This window comes from Bos taurus, chromosome 7, assembly GCF_002263795.3.
Source record: "Bos taurus isolate L1 Dominette 01449 registration number 42190680 breed Hereford chromosome 7, ARS-UCD2.0, whole genome shotgun sequence".
Lineage (NCBI taxonomy): Eukaryota > Metazoa > Chordata > Mammalia > Artiodactyla > Bovidae > Bos > Bos taurus.
The window spans coordinates 82010635-82029505 of NC_037334.1; the positions used below are offsets into that span (position 1 = coordinate 82010635).

General features: G+C 37.5%; 1 protein-coding gene across 3 annotated transcripts in view; it reads left to right on the forward strand.

The window, feature by feature from the left end:
- ATG10 (autophagy related 10) overlaps window positions 1-18871 on the forward strand; it is a 292933-nt gene that overhangs the window by 73951 nt on the left and 200111 nt on the right. For all 3 annotated transcript variants that reach the window (NM_001083531.1, XM_005209716.5, XM_059888478.1), the window contains 1 exon segment: window positions 4823-4930. In NM_001083531.1, the coding sequence (NP_001077000.1) occupies window positions 4823-4930 (108 nt within the window).

The window sequence follows — 18871 nt, forward strand, 5'->3', positions numbered from 1 at the left end:
AGAGAGTCCCAGAAAAACATCTGCTTCTTTATTGACTATGCCAAAGCCTTTGATTGTGTGGATCACAACAAACTGTGGAAAATTCTTCAAGAGATGGGAATACCAGACCACCTGACCTGCCTCTTGAGAAATCTGTATGCAGGTCAAGAAGCAACAGTTAGAACCAGACATGGAACAACAGACTGGTTCCAGATTGGGAAAGGAGTATGTCAAGGCTGTATATTGTCACCCTGCTTTATTTAACTTATATGCAGTGTACATCATGGGAAATGCTTGGCTGGATGAAACACAAGCTGGAATCAAGATTGCCAGGAGAAATATCAATAACCTTACACATGCAGATGACACTATCCTCATGGCAGAAAGTGAAGAACTAAAGAGCCTCTTGATGAAAATGAAAGAGGAGAGTGAAACAGTTGGCTTAAAACTCAGTCTTCAAAAAACTAAGATCATGGCATCCAGTCCCATCACTTCATGGCAAATAGATGGGGAAATAATGGAAACAGTGAGAGACTTTATTTTTTGGGGCTCCGAAATCACTGCAGATGGTGACTGCAGCCATGAAATTAAAAGAGGCTTGCTCAAGGACGTAGTAATACATCCAGCGAGGAATGTTTCCTGCCATTGCCCTTGGGTGCGGTAGCTATGCATGATGTACATCCAGGGAGTTCCCTGGTGGTTCAGTGGTTAGGACTCCATGCTCGCAGTGCCGAGGGCCCAGGTGAATTCCCTGGTTGGGGAATTAAGATCCCACAAAAAGCACAACATGGCCATTAAATAAATACATGTGTATCCACGATCCCCAGGATCCATATTGACAAGGTGATTCTGGTGTCTGAAATTTACTCCAAAAAAAGAAAAAAGAATAAATAAAAGAGGCTTGCTCTTTGGAAGAAAATCTATGACCAACCTAGACAGCATATTAAAAAGCAGAGACATTACTTTGCCAACAAAGGTCCATCTAGTCAAAGCTATAGTTTTTCCAGTGGTCATGTATGGATGTGAGAGTTAGACCATAAAGAAAGCTGAGTGCTGAAAAATTGATGCTTTTGAATTGTGGTGTGGGAGAAGACTCTTGAGAGTCCCTTGGACTGCAGGGAGATCAAACCAGTCCATCCTGAAGGAAATCAGTCCTGAATATTCATTGGAAGGACTGAAGCAGAAGCTGAAACTCCAATAGTTTGGCCACCTGATGCGAAGAGCTGACTCATTTGAAAAGACCCTGATGCTGGGAAATATTGAAGGCAGGAGGAGAAGGGGACGACAGAGTATGAGATGGTTGGATGGCATCACTGACTTGATGGACATGAGTTTGAGCAGGCTCCAGGAGTCTGTGATGGACAGTGAAGCCTAGTGTGCTGCAGTCCATGGGGTTTCAAAGAGTCAGACATGACTGAGCGACTGAACTGAACTGAACTGACACTAATGGTAAAGAACCTGGCTGCCAATGTAGGACACTTAAGAGACACAGGTTTGATCCCTGGGTTGGAAAGATCTCCTGGAGGAGGGCATGGCAACCCACTCCAGTATTCTTGCCTGGAGAATCCCATGGTCATAGGAGCCTGGCTGGCTACCATCCATAGGGTCACAAAGAGTTGGATACTACTGAAGTGACTTAGTATGCATTCATTACATAAGAAGCAGGAGAGAAATGCAACTGGTAAAGGGCTCGGATACCTTCCAACATTTGAGAATAGTGGAAATTATCTTCAACTCTTTGAAGAATGGCTCTGAAAACGAGCTTAGACTCCAGAAGGCATAACTAGAACTGGTGAATTAAGGTTCAATGGACACACTTCAGTGCAATATAGAACTAAGGTTTTTCAGTGAACAGTGTGTTGTATACCAGAATGCAGGTGGTAGTTGTGTAAGGGGGTGACATGTGGGTTCCTGGACGTGCTCCGGAAGGAGGTGAAAGATTACCTCTCCAGGACCTCTTAATGGAGATCTTTCCTTGAGCAATAAATTGAAACAGTGGATCATTTCTAGCTTCAAGATGCAAGTCCTCCTAAAATTTCTATTTCTCTATATTCTATTAAATGAATATCAATATTAATTATATGACAAGACATTTCTATAAGTTGATATATTTTTAAACAGCTGCCAACCTATGGTGCTCTATGAATTCTATGTTTTGAAGTGCTTGGGGGAAAAAGGTATTTAACCTATGAGAAGAGGAAACATCATTAATAGGTGATAAAAGTAGGGGCTTAAAACTTCTATTTATTAATAAAAACCATATGATTATCTCAATAGATGCAGAGAAAGCCTTTGACAAAATTCAACATCCATTTATGATAAAAACTCTCCAGAAAGCAGGAATAGAAGGAACATACCTCAACATAATAAAAGCTATATATGACAAACCCACTGCAAACATTATCCTCAATGGTGAAAAATTGAAAGCATTTCCTCTAAAGTCAGGAACAAGACAAGGGTGCCCACTTTCACCATTACTATTCAACATAGTTTTGGAAGTTTTGGCCACAGCAATCAGAGCAGAAAAAGAAATCAAAGGAATCCAAATTGGAAAAGAAGAAGTAAAACTCTCACTATTTGCAGATGACATGATCCTCTACATAGAAAACCCTAAAGAGTCCACCAGAAAATTACTAGAAATAATCAATGACTACAGTAAAGTTGCAGGATATAAAATCAACACACAGAAATCCCTTGCATTCCTATACACTAATAATGAGAAAACAGAAAGAGAAATTAAGGAAACAATTCCATTCACCATTGCAACAGAAAGAATAAAATACTTAGGAATATATCTACCTAAAGAAACTAAAGACCTATATATAGAAAACTATAAAACACTGGTGAAAGAAATCAAAGAGGACACTAATAGATGGAGAAATATACCATGTTCATGGATTGGAAGAATCAATATAGTGAAAATGAGTATACTACCCAAAGCAATTTATAGATTCAACGCAATCCCTATCAAGCTACCAACAGTATTCTTCACAGAGCTAGAACAAATAATTTCACAATTTGTATGGAAATACAAAAAACCTCGAATAGCCAAAGCGATCTTGAGAAAGAAGAATGGAACTAGAGGAATCAACCTACCTGACTTCAGGCTCTACTACAAAGCCACAGTTATCAAGACAGTATGGTACTGGCACAAAGACAGAAATATTGATCAATGGAATAAAATAGAAAGCCCAGAGATAAATCCACGCACATATGGACACCTTATCTTCGACAAAGGAGGCAAGAATATACAATGGATAAAAGACAATCTCTTTAACAAGTGGTGCTGGGAAATCTGGTCAACCACTTGTAAAAGAATGAAACTGGACCACTTTCTAACACCATACACAAAAATAAACTCAAAATGGATTAAAGATCTAAACATAAGACCAGAAACTATAAAACTCCTAGAGGAGAACATAGGCAAAACACTCTCCGACATACATCACAGCAGGATCCTCTATGACCCACCTCCCAGAATATTGGAAATAAAAACAAAAATAAACAAATGGGACCTAATTAACCTTAAAAGCTTCTGCACATCAAAGGAAACTATTAGCAAGGTGAAAAGACAGCCTTCAGAATGGGAGAAAATAATAGCAAATGAAGCAACCGACAAACAACTAATCTCAAAAATATACAAGCAACTCCTACAGCTCAACTCCAGAAAAATAAACGACCCAATCAAAAAATGGGCCAAAGAACTAAATAGACATTTCTCCAAAAAAGACATACAGATGGCTAACAAACACATGAAAAGATGCTCAACATCACTCATTATCAGAGAAATGCAAATCAAAACCACTATGAGGTACCATTTCACACCAGTCAGAATGGCTGCGATCCAAAAGTCTACAAATAATAAATGCTGGAGAGGGTGTGGAGAAAAGGGAACCCTCTTACACTGTTGGTGGGAATGCAAACTAGTACAGCCACTATGGAGAACAGTGTGGAGATTCCTTAAAAAACTGGAAATAGAACTGCCTTATGATCCAGCAACCCCACTGCTGGGCATACACACTGAGGAAACCAGAAGGGAAAGAGACACGTGTACCCCAATGTTCATCGCAGCACTGTTTATAATAGCCAGGACATGGAAGCAACCTAGATGTCCATCAGCAGATGAATGGATAAGGAAGCTGTGGTACATATACACAATGGAGTATTACTCAGCCATTAAAAAGAATACATTTGAATCAGTTCTAATGAGGTGGATGAAACTGGAGCCTATTATACAGAGTGAAGTAAGCCAGAAGGAAAAACATAAATACAGTATTCTAACGCATATATATGGAATTTAGAAAGATGGTAACAATAACCCTGTGTACGAGACAGCAAAAGAGACACTGATGTATAGAACAGTCTTATGGACTCTGTGGGAGAGGGAGAGGGTGGGAAGATTTGGGAGAATGACATTGTAACATGTAAAATATCATGTAAGAAACGAGTTGCCAGTCCAGGTTCGATGCACGATACTGGATGCTTGAGGCTAGTGCACTGGGACGACCCAGAGGGATGGTATGGGGAGGGAGGAGGGAGGAGGGTTCAGGATGGGGAACACATGTATACCTGTGGTGGATTCATTTTGATATTTGGCAAAACTAATACAATTATGTAAAGTTTAAAAATAAAATAAAATTAAAAAAAAAAAAAACTTCTATTTATTGAATACTTACTGTGTGCAGGATGAATTGGATGAATTTATCCATATTATCCCATCTCATTTAATATGCTTAGTTTTTCATTGCTTGGTTTGGAACTTGTGAGACACTGTAGTTCTTAGAATGATGAATTCTCACAATAATTGGCTTTTTCTTATGTATTCTTTGGTGATGGAACACAGGACTGTTCTGATGGCTACATGTGTAAAACACATTTTCAAGTTAAAAATGGAACTGCAGTGTCACATCAAGGAACATCTGACCATGTACAGACATTTCTTCCTGTGGAGGTGAGTGATTTAACATATCATGTTCTCCTTTTCAGTCTTTGTAAAGCATAAAGTAAAAGTTTGAATCTGATAAATATATTTAAAAAATTAACTGCCATCAGATCCTGAACTTGTTGTAAGGGGAGAAGTGAACATCATTTCTAAGAGGTATTTTCTTCTCTAATATTGAAATCAGGAACTGTGGTAAAGTTAAGATTCACTCTGGGTCTGTACAGCTTGTCACAAGGCTTCACCCTTTTGGTTTCTCTTAGATCTAAAAACTACAGATGCCTTCCGTTGCTTATTGATTTTTTCCAGTAAAATCCCCTCAGGATAATACCAGGCCTATACCTCAGCCAAGTAATGTATGATGGAGATCTCTTTACCTAGTCTACCTTTAATTCTTCTCCTTTGTCCTTTAAAATATGCTGGATCTGGGTCTCATTCCTTAGGGGACTTTAACCTTGACTTGAAAATCTTGCTGAATTAAAATTTAATAAGCTACTAATAATGGCATAATGGTTTTCTGGGATATTTTCAACTTTCTTTTTATCAAAATGAAAATAGACTTATTGTACTTTATGTTGTTAATAAAATTTTTTATACATCCATTGTAAAATTAAACAATAGAAAAATATATAAAAACTCCCATACATCCTTCAACTGAAGGTAACCACTATGAATATTTTGGTAAGTATCCTTATGCAACGCATATTTCTGTCAGACACACACATACATACTTGTGTTCTGCAATGAACAAGTATGGCATGGAGATCTTCCCATGTCAGTAGATGTAGATGTCTGTAGTTAGTTATTTTTTAATGGCTCCACTGCATTTCATCCTATGGATGAACTATAATTATGTGAACCCATATTGAAGTAAAATGCTTGAATTTTAAAATTGAATCAGTGGGGATCTAATTGCTTCAACATGAAGAAAGAAATATAATGCTTAAATTCCAAATTCCAAATATCCTGGTAAAATGGGAAAGGAGACTTTTTTTGGTGACAGTTAAGCCCTAACCCCTTCTGTCTGTGTATTATGCTGGCCTGGAAGTAACTGTTGCCTATATAATTTATTTTTTATTTATTTTTAAAATTAAATTTATTTTTTTTAAAGTACTCCAAGGGATTTTTATATTTGGTTGCACCAGGTCTTAGTTGCAACATGTGGGATCTAGTTCCCTGACCAGGGTTTGAACTCAAGCCCCCTGCATTGGGAGCTCGGAGTTTTAGCCACTGGACCAGCAGGGAATCCCATTGCCTGTATAACTTACTTTGCAATTTATTCTTGAGGATATTGTGTTTGGTAATAAAGTAAGTGCCCCTGATTTATATATAGATTTAAGGTTTTTTGGGGTAATGTTTTTAGTATATTGAGTGCTTAGTCACTCAGTTGTGTTCGACTCTTTGCAGCTCTCTGGACTGTAGTCTTCCAGGCTCCTCCGTCCAAGAGATTTTTCAGGCAAGGGTACTGGAGTGGGTTGCCATTTTTCTCCTCCAGGGGATCTTGAGTAGGTGTTCAAATTTTGATTACTGTTTCATGGTTCGAATAACGAACATCATATATGAAGCCAAGCATGTTAGGAAGCTTTTCAGTTCATTATATATTAACTTCAAAAATGTACATGGAGATGATGATTTAAAAGATAAATTACTAGTTCTTCCCTAACAAGTTGGCAGACATTTGAAAAGCACTAAAAAGTGGTGTTGACAGTGTGAGGAAACTGACACTTTCTGGTTGATGTTTTAACTTCACAAAGTTTAAAGATGTGCACATACTATGAATTATCTATTCCAATTCTAGGAATTTAGCTTCATAAAATATAATTTTTTTCAACATTTCCCAACAAATTTCAAACATATGAAAAAGTAAAAAGAATTTTGCAGTGAACATCCCTGTATTCTTTGCTTGGATTCCAACATTAACATTTTGCTGTGCTTGCTGTATTATATATTTCTCCCTCTATTCATCTATCTTCCTTTTGGTGCAGTGCTTTTACATCAAAGTATACTGCAGAAAATAATTAGAAATGTACAGAAAATTTTACATGTGTACATTTAAAACTTTTTCAAGTTTTACATGAAAGTATATTCATTCATTGGTCAGTTTTCATTCCAATCCCAAAGAAAGGCAATGCCAAAGAATGCTCAAACTACCACACAATTACACTCATCTCACACGCTAGTAAAGTAAAGCTCAAAATTCTCCAAGCTAGGCTTCAGCAATATGTGAACCGTGAACTTCCAGATGTTCAAGCTGGTTTTAGAAAAGGCAGAGGAACCAGAGATCAAATTGCCAACATCTGCTGGATCATGGAAAAAGCAAGAGAGTTCCAGAAAAGCATCTATTTCTGCTTTATTGACTATGCCAAAGCCTTTGACTGTGTGCATCACAATAAACTGTGGAAAATTCTGAAAGAGATGGGAATACCAGACCACCTGATCTGCCTCTTGAGAAATTTGTATGCAGGTCAGGAAGCAACAGTTAGAACTGGACATGGAACAACAGACTGGTTCCAAATAGGAAAAGGAGTACGTCAAGGCTGTATATTGTCACCCTGTTTATTTAACTTATATGCAGAGTACATCATGAGAAATGCTGGGCTGGAAGAAACACAAGCTGGAATCAAGATTGCCAGGAGAAATATCAATAACCTCAGATATGCAGATGACACCACCCTTATGGCAGAAAGTGAAGAGGAACTCAAAAGCCTCTTGATGAAAGTAAAAGAGGAGAGTGAAAAAGTTGGCTTAAAGCTCAACATTCAGAAAACGAAGATCATGGCATCTGGTCCCATCACTTTATGAGAAATAAATGGGGAAACAGGGGAAACAGTGTCAGACTTTATTTTTCTGGGCTGCAAAATCACTGCAGATGGTGACTGCAGCCATGAAATTAAAAGACGCTTACTCCTTGGAAGGAAAGTTATGACCAACCTAGACAGCATATTCAAAAGCAGAGACATTACTTTGCCAACGAAGGTCCGTGTAGTCAAGGCTATGGTTTTTCCTGTGGTCATGTATGGATGTGAGAGTTGGACTGTGACAAAAGCTGAGTGCCGAAGAATAGATGCTTTTGAACTGTGGTGTTGGAGAAGACTCTTGAGAGTCCCTTGGACTGCAAGGAGATCCAACTAGTCCATTCTGAAGGAGATCAGCCCTGGGATTTCTTTGGAAGGAATGATGCTAAAGCTGAAACTCCAGTACTTTGGCTACCTCATGCGAAGAGTTGACTCATTGGAAAAGACTCTGATGCTGGGAGGGATTGGGGGCAGGAGGAGAAGGGGACGACAGAGGATGAGATGGCTGGATGGCATCCCTGACTTGATGGATGTGAGTCTGGGTGAACTCCGGGAGTTGGTGATGGACAGGGAGGCCTGGCGTGCTGCGATTCATGGGGTCACCAAGAGTCGGACACGACTGAGTGACTGAACTGAACTGAACTGATATTCATTTTACCATTATTTATAATAGGAAAAAGTAGAAACAATTAAAATATCCAACAGTAGTGGCACCCCACTCCAGTGTTCTTGCCTGGAGAGTCCCAGGGGCGGGGGAGCCTGGCAGGCTGCCGTCTACGGGATTGCAGAGTCGGACACGACTGAAGCAACTTAGCAGCAGTAGCAGTAGTGGATTAGTTGCTTATGGCACATTTCTGTGATGGACTTTGTGATTCAGTAGGTTTGGATTGGAGCCTGAGAATTTTCAGTTCTAACAAGTTCCCAGGTTATGCTGATGCTGGTGGTACAGGGACCACCACACTCTAATAACTACTGCAGTACTTTATAATGGAACTCTTAGCATATTTTAGATGTACAGCTGAGATGGTTAGTTAATATAATATATGGTAGAGTTGATATTGTAATAATCTTGATGAAATGAAAAATGTCTTAGGTTGAGCCTGAGATGGAGATTCCTGTTGAAGTGACTTATTAAGGATATGTTCTTAGGAGAAAGGGAGTGATGGAAGCAGGAAAGAACAAGGGATAAAAGCTAAGGGAGATTGTGGTCTCACTCGAGATGAGCTTTAGTCTGATCTCCTTAGAACTCTGGAGCGTAGATACCCAAAATTAGTCTCACCTTGTTTCCTTGAGGCTGACCTTTTGTACTCTGTAACATTTATTGATCTGTCAGTCTGTCATTGCCTGATGTAGAGGAAGACATAGCTTCCAAGCAAGATGGCTCCAGTATTACTGAGAAATTCTTCAGGGAAGAGGGCTGCTGTGTGTTGTCAGCCAACAATTACAACAGCTGGGTGCTAATGGGTACGCTGGCCTTAAGGGGACCTGGGCAGGGCAGCAACAGTGTCTACTACCAAAGAGTAACCTAAAAGCAACAAAATGGCATCTGTGAGGAAGTATATGTATAAGGCCTGCATTGACATGACAGCAGTTTGTTTGAGAAAGGACTAATGATTTTAGTTAACCCCAAGCTCAAGGTAAGTGAAAAAAATGCCATGGATGCTAGAGAAACTGACTGGAAACCTAAGACATATTAATGAAAACATGATTGGATCCCAAATATTGTCTGGGGTCCCCTGGAGGGTCCCAGAGACCCTTTTAAGGGGTCCACAAGGTCAAGTATATGTAATAATGTTAAGATATTATTTACATTTTGTACTTTCATTCTCCCCTAGTTTCCCAGAGGCTACCTGTGTGTGATTTTGCAACAGAGTGAGTGCAGAAACAGTTATAAAAATCCAGCTATCTTTAATTAAGTTAGACACTAAAAATATTTTCAAAATGTATACTGCTTTTCTTACTAATTTATGTTGTTTTGGAAAACATTTTTTCATAGAAACTTGCTGTTATATTATCATTCATAGAAATTTGCTATTATATTACCATGTATTTTTAAAGTGAACTAATATTTTTTAAATTTCATTTTTAATTTCTAATACAATAAATATCATGCACATAACTCTCTTAAGCAAAAAGTTCATTGGAATCTTCAATGAATTTTTTTTAAATTTTATTTTATTTTTAAACTTTACAATATTGTATTAGTTTTGCCAAATATCGAAATGAATCCACCACAGGTATACCTGTGTTCCCCATCCTGAACCCTCCTCCCTCCTCCCTCCTCATACCCTCCCTCTGGATTGTCCCAGTGCACCAGCCCCAAGCATCCAGTATCGTGCATCGAACCTGGACTGGTGACTCGTTTCATACATGATATTATACATGTTTCAATGCTATTCTCCCAAATCTCCCCACCCTCTCCCTCTCCCACAGAGTCCATAAGACTGATCTATACATCAGTGTCTCTTTTGCTGTCTCGAATTTTAAAAGTGTAAAGGGGTGTTGAGACCAGATAGTTTGAAAATCATTGCTATAGAACAAGGAAATATTACCTTATTATATGTGCAGAACAACATTGATAGAGTACATGATGAACGGATTCATAAATAATAGTTGAAAATTGATCATAAATGGGGTTTATCCATTCAAAGAAGCATGCTGGGGGCCATGGGTAGGCTTGAAAATATATTATTATGAGGACTATTGGGAGTTCTGGGGATGTTAAATTAGAACTAAAGACCTAAGAAGGTTAATTGTCTTAAGATATCTAGAAAGCTTTCCCGTGGAAGAGAGAGTAGACTCACATTGTTTCTGAGGAGACAGAGTAACTGGAAATTATTCAAGACAGGTCTCTCTACTGTTTAGGTTGCTCACAGTGAAGTTGGTCATCTTGCAAAGCTGTGAGTTCCCTTCCCTTTCTTGGAGATGTTAGCCACAGAGTGGATAACCTTTTCTCCAAAACAGTGGTCACTGACAGAAATGTTTAGATGTTTAAAGCACCAGGATGGTGATGAATGAAGTGGGCTGATGGGAGTTGGTGGGACCTGTGGAGAAGTGGAGAGGGAATGGTTCATCCAAAGGGGAGTAGAAATGCTTCTCCAGGTGGATTTTCAAGAGAAGGCAAGATTTGGATTTATGTGTTGATTTAAGTAAAAAAAAAAAAAAAAAAAATCTGTGCAGACTAAATAGACTATGTGTATGGGCTGCAAATGGTCCTTAGGCCACCAGTTTATAACCTGGCCTCTAATATTATAGAAAGGGGTCCCACATTATATAGAAGACTGAGCCAGGGGACTTTGGAATTCTCTTTAGAATTTAGAGCACCATCCATAACTGGGCTTCCCAGGTGGTGCTAGTGGTAAAAAACCCGCCTGTGAATGCAGGAGACGAAAGAGACCTGGGTTTGATCTCTGGTTCAGGAAGATCCCCTGGAGGAGGGCATGCAACCCACTCCAGTAGTCTTGCCTGGAGAATCCCATGGACAGAGGAGGCTGGTGGGCTACCATCCATAGGGTCACAAAAGTGTTGGACATGACTGAAGTGACTTAGCACAGCATATCTGTACATCACATTTCCTATTTAAAGATATTTGAAAGAATGCCTCTACTAATAGTTACTTTTAAAAAGATCTAAAAAAAAACTGGCCATGTATGAAGTGGGAAATCAGATCACTTCTTTGTTCCAATCAGAACTGGTAGTCTTGCCTATAGAGGGGTAGCTGGATTCATGATTTTTATGCTCGTGAGTTTATAGCCAATAAACAGGAATTTAAAAATCAAAGAAATATAATGGAATATGTGAGTGAAGTAATTTGTTAAAATCATAATCTATGTCTTGTTTGAATTTTTAAAATGTAATTTAAAATGATACTTAAAAGAGTGAGATGATATTCAGAAATCTACTAAAAACATTGGGGTTTCTTAGTGTTGGTTTTGGGGACAAGAGTTCTTATATGATTATTCATTAGATAAGACATTTATTGTTGAGAGTAGTTACTGTGATTTGCTTGTGACATTTCTGAGTTTGTGAAGTAACAAACAAGATGTTCTCTTTTCATTACCAGTGACCAAGAGAGATTCATTGCTTTATTTATAAAAATAAAATAATAGTTTGAGAATGAAAGTGGTAGCAAAGGCTCTATACTCAAGTTAGACAATTTTTTTGAGGAAAATTAGTCACTGTTAACCTTTCAACCTCATGTGAATATTATTGCAAAATAACTACTAAACTTTAGAATTATTTTGTAAGGTTCTAAATTAACTTCCAGTGCTAAAGAATCCACCTGGCTATGCAAAAGACACAAAAGATGCAGGTTCGATTCCTAGGTCCAGAAGATCCCCTGGAGTAGGAAATGGGAACCTGATCCAATATTCTTGCCTAGAAAATTCCATGGACACAGGAGCCCAACAGACTACAGTCCATTGGGCTGCCAACAGTCAGACATGACTGAGTACAGCGCAACAACAGCAAATTAACTCATTGGCCAATATAGACTACAATGGCTGCAATTCTAGAGAATTCTAGCTACAGTGCTACAATTCTAGCTACAATTATGATTCTAGAGAAACAAGGTATAAGTTTTTTTTTTTTTAATCATGTTTAACATTAAACCACTCTAAAAGGAAACAATGAGATGAATATTCAACATGGATATTGATTTTTAATGACCAGTAGTAAAAATTACTAATGAATGTTTAGAAGAGGGAAGTGCCTGAAATTTCTTCCTGTAGAAATAGCTTTTGTCTAACATTGGTTTGCATTTTCTTTTTATCTCTACCATCTTCATATATGGAATTCTGAATCATTTTCATAGAATAGAGATAGCCCAGATTTTGCCCTTCAATTAATTCAATTTCAGTTCAGTTCAGTCACTCATTGGTGTCCAATTCTTTGCCACCCCATGAATCGCAGCACGCCAGGCCTCCCTGTCCATCACCAACTCCCGGAGTTCACTCAGACTCACGTCCATCGAGTCAGTGATGCCATCCAGCCAACTCATCCTCTGTTGTCCCCTTCTTCTCCTGCCACCCATAAATATTTATTTTAGGTTGGTCAGTGATTATTTTTTTATATTATTGAAGTTTGGATTCTTCTGTGTGAAGTTTCATTTCTTCCTTTTGAAGAGGTATCAGAGATGGGTATTGAGCATATTTTATTTATTCATTTGCCATCTTCATTACTTTAAAGCCTGCGGTTACACCTTTAGATTACATTTTTAAAAACTATGAAAATGATAGAGTCATAAGAATAGCAATAGTATACTACTGGAAAAGGGATTTTTTGTCCTAGGGCCTTGTAGTCCAGTAACTGGGACTTTTCCTAGTCCAGGGCAGGTAGAATATTATAGAAAATCCTGAACAAAAAAACAGCTTATCACAAATTCCCTGAAGCATAAAGCTGAGAATCAGTAACAGGAAATGATCTCAATTACCAAAAGAACATATTCAGAGAATGATGATCTTCTGATGTAACCAGGTCTTCAAATATACTCATTTGCCCTAAGGATTTTATTAAGTGGCTTCTAGGATGAGTTCTATTTTGTATGTCTGAAATAGACTCATATGTCAGAATATTATGGGTTTTTTATACATATAATGGAATAAATGACAAGCTACAGTTCTCAGTGTTAACAATTTCTCTGTAAAGCAACTGCTATTTTTAGACAGAAGTATAGACATATTAATAAATGTAAATGATGAGTAATAAGCATGTTTACCTCTAGTATCTGAAAATGTAACTATTAAACCAATGCTAACTAACACATCAGAAAATCTATTATACTTAATATGTGTAGATACAAATGAAAGTACCTGTAATAGTCAGTATTGATTTATTGATATAATGAATCTAATGTTGATAGATAAGTGGATTTTTAAAGTAAATAACTATTAATACAGCAAACCTCAATCCCGTAATACCATTTTGTGTTTTTCTTGTGGTATATTATGAAAATGTTCAAAGGCAAAGTAAATTTTATTTAACTTAGAGTGTAAATATATGCCACGAAGTGGTGTGTTTGAGAGAAGAGTATAGGATATTCTGAAAATCAGTCAGGTCTGATTAGGATTTTCAGTTCTAATAAAACTGTGGACTATTACACTAGATATAGTATTTATTATACAAACTACATTTCTTTAACTGTGCTTTGACAGAAACATGTGTTTACTTATTCTTAGAACTCATCAGAAATCACATACAGAGATGTAGCACTAAAACTATTTGAACTACCTAATAAAATATTGGTGGGGGGAGCGGTCTTAAAAGACCTTAGTGTTCAGCTATGAAACCAAGAAGTATTATATGGAAGCAGAAACATGCCCCATACTCTCTCAAATCTTTCTTCTTTAGGCTCTTGGTACCTGAGTAATATCACTTTTCAAAATTCGGAGAAAATATTAGGTTTAGTGAGAACATATAACCTGAAAGGCTTCTTAAGTTTACTCCTACCTTTGAAATTCTCTGTGCTCTATTTGCTGTGGCAGAGCAAAGAGAGAATCTGTTTTTTGAGAGAAATCAAGTTGAATCAATCCAGATAGGTAACTAATTCTCTTTCTATTTTTCAAGCCAGTAGAAAAGCCTTTGCTAAGGCTAAGGCACCTGCCATACCCACTGTATTTTAACTCAGCAGTGAGTTATATCACAAAGCTTTCTTTATGTATAGTTCTAATATTGAAGTGTTTTTTTAAAGTCAAAAGTATGATCATTTCTAGCAGCAGATGTGTACTTGAGAGAATACCGAGCTGATATTTTCTGTATGAAAATCCGATTTTCAACGTGAAATGCTTCTGTCCAGTTGTAAAGGTCTAAAAGGAACCAGTTATTTCTGAGGAAGAACACTTAGTGTATTATTTTAATCGCTCTAATTATTTCTCCCATTTACAAAAAAATGAGTTTGAGTTGCTCTCCATGATACAGGTTTAAAAAAGAAACGTAATAGATTAATTGGAGGTTTCAAGCTTTATGAGGATATCTTGATTTTATAATCAAATCTAAAGTAAATGAAGGTGAAACCACTATTTAGTATTTCTTCCTCCTCCTTTTTTTCTTTGTTTTTGGAAATCTGTGGAAACTCCATGTGTGGAGAGGGATCCATTGGAATATTCTATAATGAGATTTGCTCTCACAAAATATTAAATAGAATCTAAAATATTTGAGTTTTCAAAGTTTTTTTAATCAATTATATTTAAAATTCCTTTTATTCCTTAGTTAAATTGTTTGTTTGTTTTTGTTCAATTATTTTTGACTGCACTGCAAGACATGTGAGATCTTGGTTCCCTGACCAGGGATCAAACCTGTGCATCTGCAGTGGAAGCACACAGGCTTAACCACTATGCTGCCAGGAAAGTCCTCCTCAGTTAAATTGAAAAGGTTAATTTAAAAAGTATTTTCTGGAGTGAAAGAAATACCCATCAGAATAATAGTCTATGCAGGACTCAAAAGCAGTCTAAAGAAATTGAATGTTGAAATGGAAATGTGAAATACCGTGGAAGACGGCAATCTTTGGATGTTTGAAAGACTGTTGATTTTATTTTTGTTTTTTAGCTTGAATGAAATTAGCTACTTGGCAGGATTTTTTAAACTGTTAGATAAAGACTATTATATAGAATGTGGTTTTACTACAGAATTATTGCCCAGAACTAGGGACAATTGTATATGTATATTGCTACTTATTTAATTGGACCCATGTAGGTGCCAATATTTTTTCAGCTAGGACCTGAAATGCTCAGTGTTAAAGAGGCTTTATTAAAAATGTGGATGAACTATTTTTACAGAGAGACAAAACATTTTCAAATTGGAATAGTGATTCTGAACCTTGCTACTAGACTCCAAGCATTGTCCCGGTTAGATCACTTTGATTCCACTGTGCCTAGCATATAACTGTCAGACACTAATAGAGCCTATATCTTGATTTTTCTGGATGGAATTATCCAAAATTTCCCCTCTCTCCAGTGTACTATTAAAAGTTAGCAATGTTAAAATAAATATTTTGTCATTATCAATTTTTGTCTGTTTATCAAATGGTACTTAGTAAATGAAGTGGCCAGGAATATTTGTTAAAGTTTATCTCTATATGTATGTGCCTAAGGGTGAAAAATAACTTTACCTTAAAATAAGTGGAAATAACCAGGTCTGAAATCTGTTGCTTATAGAAGCAACACGGTATATTAAGATGAAATTTCAATTGCCATTTATCCCAAAGGGCCAAGAGTGGCATATTTGACAGATCTTTTTCAAGAAAAGTTTGCCAGCCTCCACACTGGTTTTACATACAAGATGATTGGTAGTTTAGTGTTCTTTTTAAAAATAATAAACAAATGAATGTTTCAGGAAACCTCTGATAGACTGAATCAGGTGGAACTGATTTAATGTTATGGATAATTACATAATTAGTGCTGTAAAAAATAAACTATACTATCTGCTTGATGGACTGGAGCTGCTGTGAAGGAGGTATATAATTATACAATCAGCATCCTCCTCCTATGCTGATTCTAGGTAATCCTTTTTCTTCCTTGTCTGAGAAGGGGCTTCCTGTCTGTGTTTCCTGATGTTAATTTTAAATGAATAGAGCTGAGCATTCTGTAGTTTCCCATCCCTTGATAAGTCTTCCCATGCTCCAGGTCTGTGTGAGACCATCCTCTGAGACCAGTGGCTTTCAGACTTTTGATATAGACTCACAATAAGAAATATATTTTACATCAGGACCCAGTACACACTACACACACATATCTGAAGCCAGGGTTCACAAGAAATAATTCTTATTCTTTTTGATCTACCTACTCTATTAATCTATTTTGCTCTATTTTATTTTTAAAAAAATGCTGGCTGAAGTCCACCAGTTGATTTTGGAATCTCCTAAGAGCTCATGACTCACGTTTAGAAAATATTACTTAAATCCTTGATGATTGCTAATGTCAGTGGAAGGGATTCAGAGAGTACCATAACGTTGCTGCCATGGGCTTTGGGTAGCAGGTGGTGTGGCATGGTTGAAAGAACAACAGCTTTGGAGTTGGGCAAATTTGGTTTTAAATGCCTGATTTTACTTATTTTAACTGTGTGCTTTGAACATGTGACTAAACCTCTGTGAGCCTCAAATCCCTTATCTGTAAACATGGATTCCAAATATTTGAGAGAGTCAGGAAGTGGGGAATTGGGGTCCATCTATTAACTGATGTCATGGAAGAAGGCATCTGATCATGGCTGAAAAAGTGGTAGGCAATTCATAAAGTTTACATTACTTTCCCCTCTCTTTTTCAACATCAAACACCTCATCTGGGAAAGAGCATGGTAAATCCCTGCCTCACAGGGTGCTAGTGAGGATCACGTAGGATAATGGAACCAAAGACTAACTAATGTGAGTTTTTATCAGAGCATCCTTAAGGCAGTGTCACTGTTTGAGAATAAATCTATGAGAAAGTAGGATAGAAGAGAGTCCTGTGAAGGTTAAGTGACAACACTGGAAAACAAAACAAGTTCTGAAATTCTGTATTATGATTTAATAGCAAGGATTGTTTCGAGATATAGTGGTATTCAAAACTCAACATTCAAAAACCGAAGATTATCCGGTCCCATCACTTCATGGCAAATAGATGGCGAAACAATGGAAACAGTGACAGACTTTATTTTCTTGGGCTTCAAAATCACTGATGATGGTGACTGCAGCCATGAAATTAAAAGACACTTGCTCCTTGGAAGAAAAACTATTGACAAACCCAGACACCATATTAAAAAGCAGAGACATTACTTGACTGACAAAGGTCTGTCTAGTCAAAGCTATGGTTTTTCCAGTCATGTATGGATGTGAGAGTTGGACCATAAAGAAGGCTGAGCACCAAAGAATTGATGCTTTTAAACTGTGGTGTTGAAGAAGACTCCTGAGAGACCATTGGACTGCAAGGAGATCAAGCCAGTCAATCCTAAAGAAAATCAGTCCTGAATATTCATTGGAAGGACTGATGCTGAGGCTGAAACTCCAATACTTTGGCCATCTGACGCGAAGAGCTGACTCGTTGGACAAGACCCTGATGCTAAGAAAGAGTGAAGGCAGGAGGAGAAGGGGTCGATAGCAGATGAGATGGTTGGATGACATCACTGACTTGATGGACATGATGGGAGCTGGTAATGAACAGGGAAGCCTGGCTTGCTGCTGTCCATGGGGTCGCAAAGAGTCAGACACAACTGAGCGACCGAACTGAATTGATAGTGGTATTGCATGTTGATATTGGAGAGCCGCTACCAAACTGCTAAAGAATTATTTATAGTGCCTATTATAAATTGTATATATAAATCGTTTCACTTTGCATTATATATAGGATTTAAAGAAACTTTAAAATTATTCAGCAAAGGAGTTTGCTTCAGTAAGACCTGGAAAATGAACATAAAAGATAAGTAATTACCTATTGTATAAAATTTCTGTCATGTTCTTTACCTTAACTAAAATACAGTATAATAATTTAGTTGTGAGAAAATTGTAGCCTCTGTCTCTTGGCTTGAACTCTTGGGAGAATTTTCATTGTACATGTGTCAGTTCAGTTGCTCAGTCGTCTCCAATTCTGCGACCCCATGGACTGCAGCATGCCAGGCTTCCTTATCTATCACCAGCTCCCGGAGCTCGCTGAAACTCATGTCCATCCAGTCAGTGATACTATCTAACCATGTCATCGTCTGTCGTCCCCTTCTCCTCCAGCCTTCAATCCATGTGTATGTTTTTATAAAGGCACCTTCTTTACTTTAAAGGTGTTTTAACTACTTCTAAGTTAGTTCATAACTTTGAAATGCTGTTTCCTCACTAGTTTTCAATGTTTTTCTTGTCTGAAAGAAAACTCCTTGGTTTTGATACTGTCTGTACTACTCTCTTATATCATCTTTTTTCTAGAATTTTACTGATGTTGTGATTATTTAGTGGTAACCTGGGCTTTGTTGGTTGTGAGGAAAGGACATAAATCAGACAAGGCAAGTATAAGGCCTTGGCAGCTACAAAGCATCTTTTCCGTATTTCTTATTCTCCAGGGTTTTCAGTCTCTGGTTGCTCTGAAATGTTTCACTCTCATTTTAGGCCTGTGCTGGTTGATTGCACTTAATTTCTGTGCCATTTCTATGTTTACAGTCCCTTACATCATGTTAGGAAATCACCTCTCACTTAAAGTTCAAATCACACTTA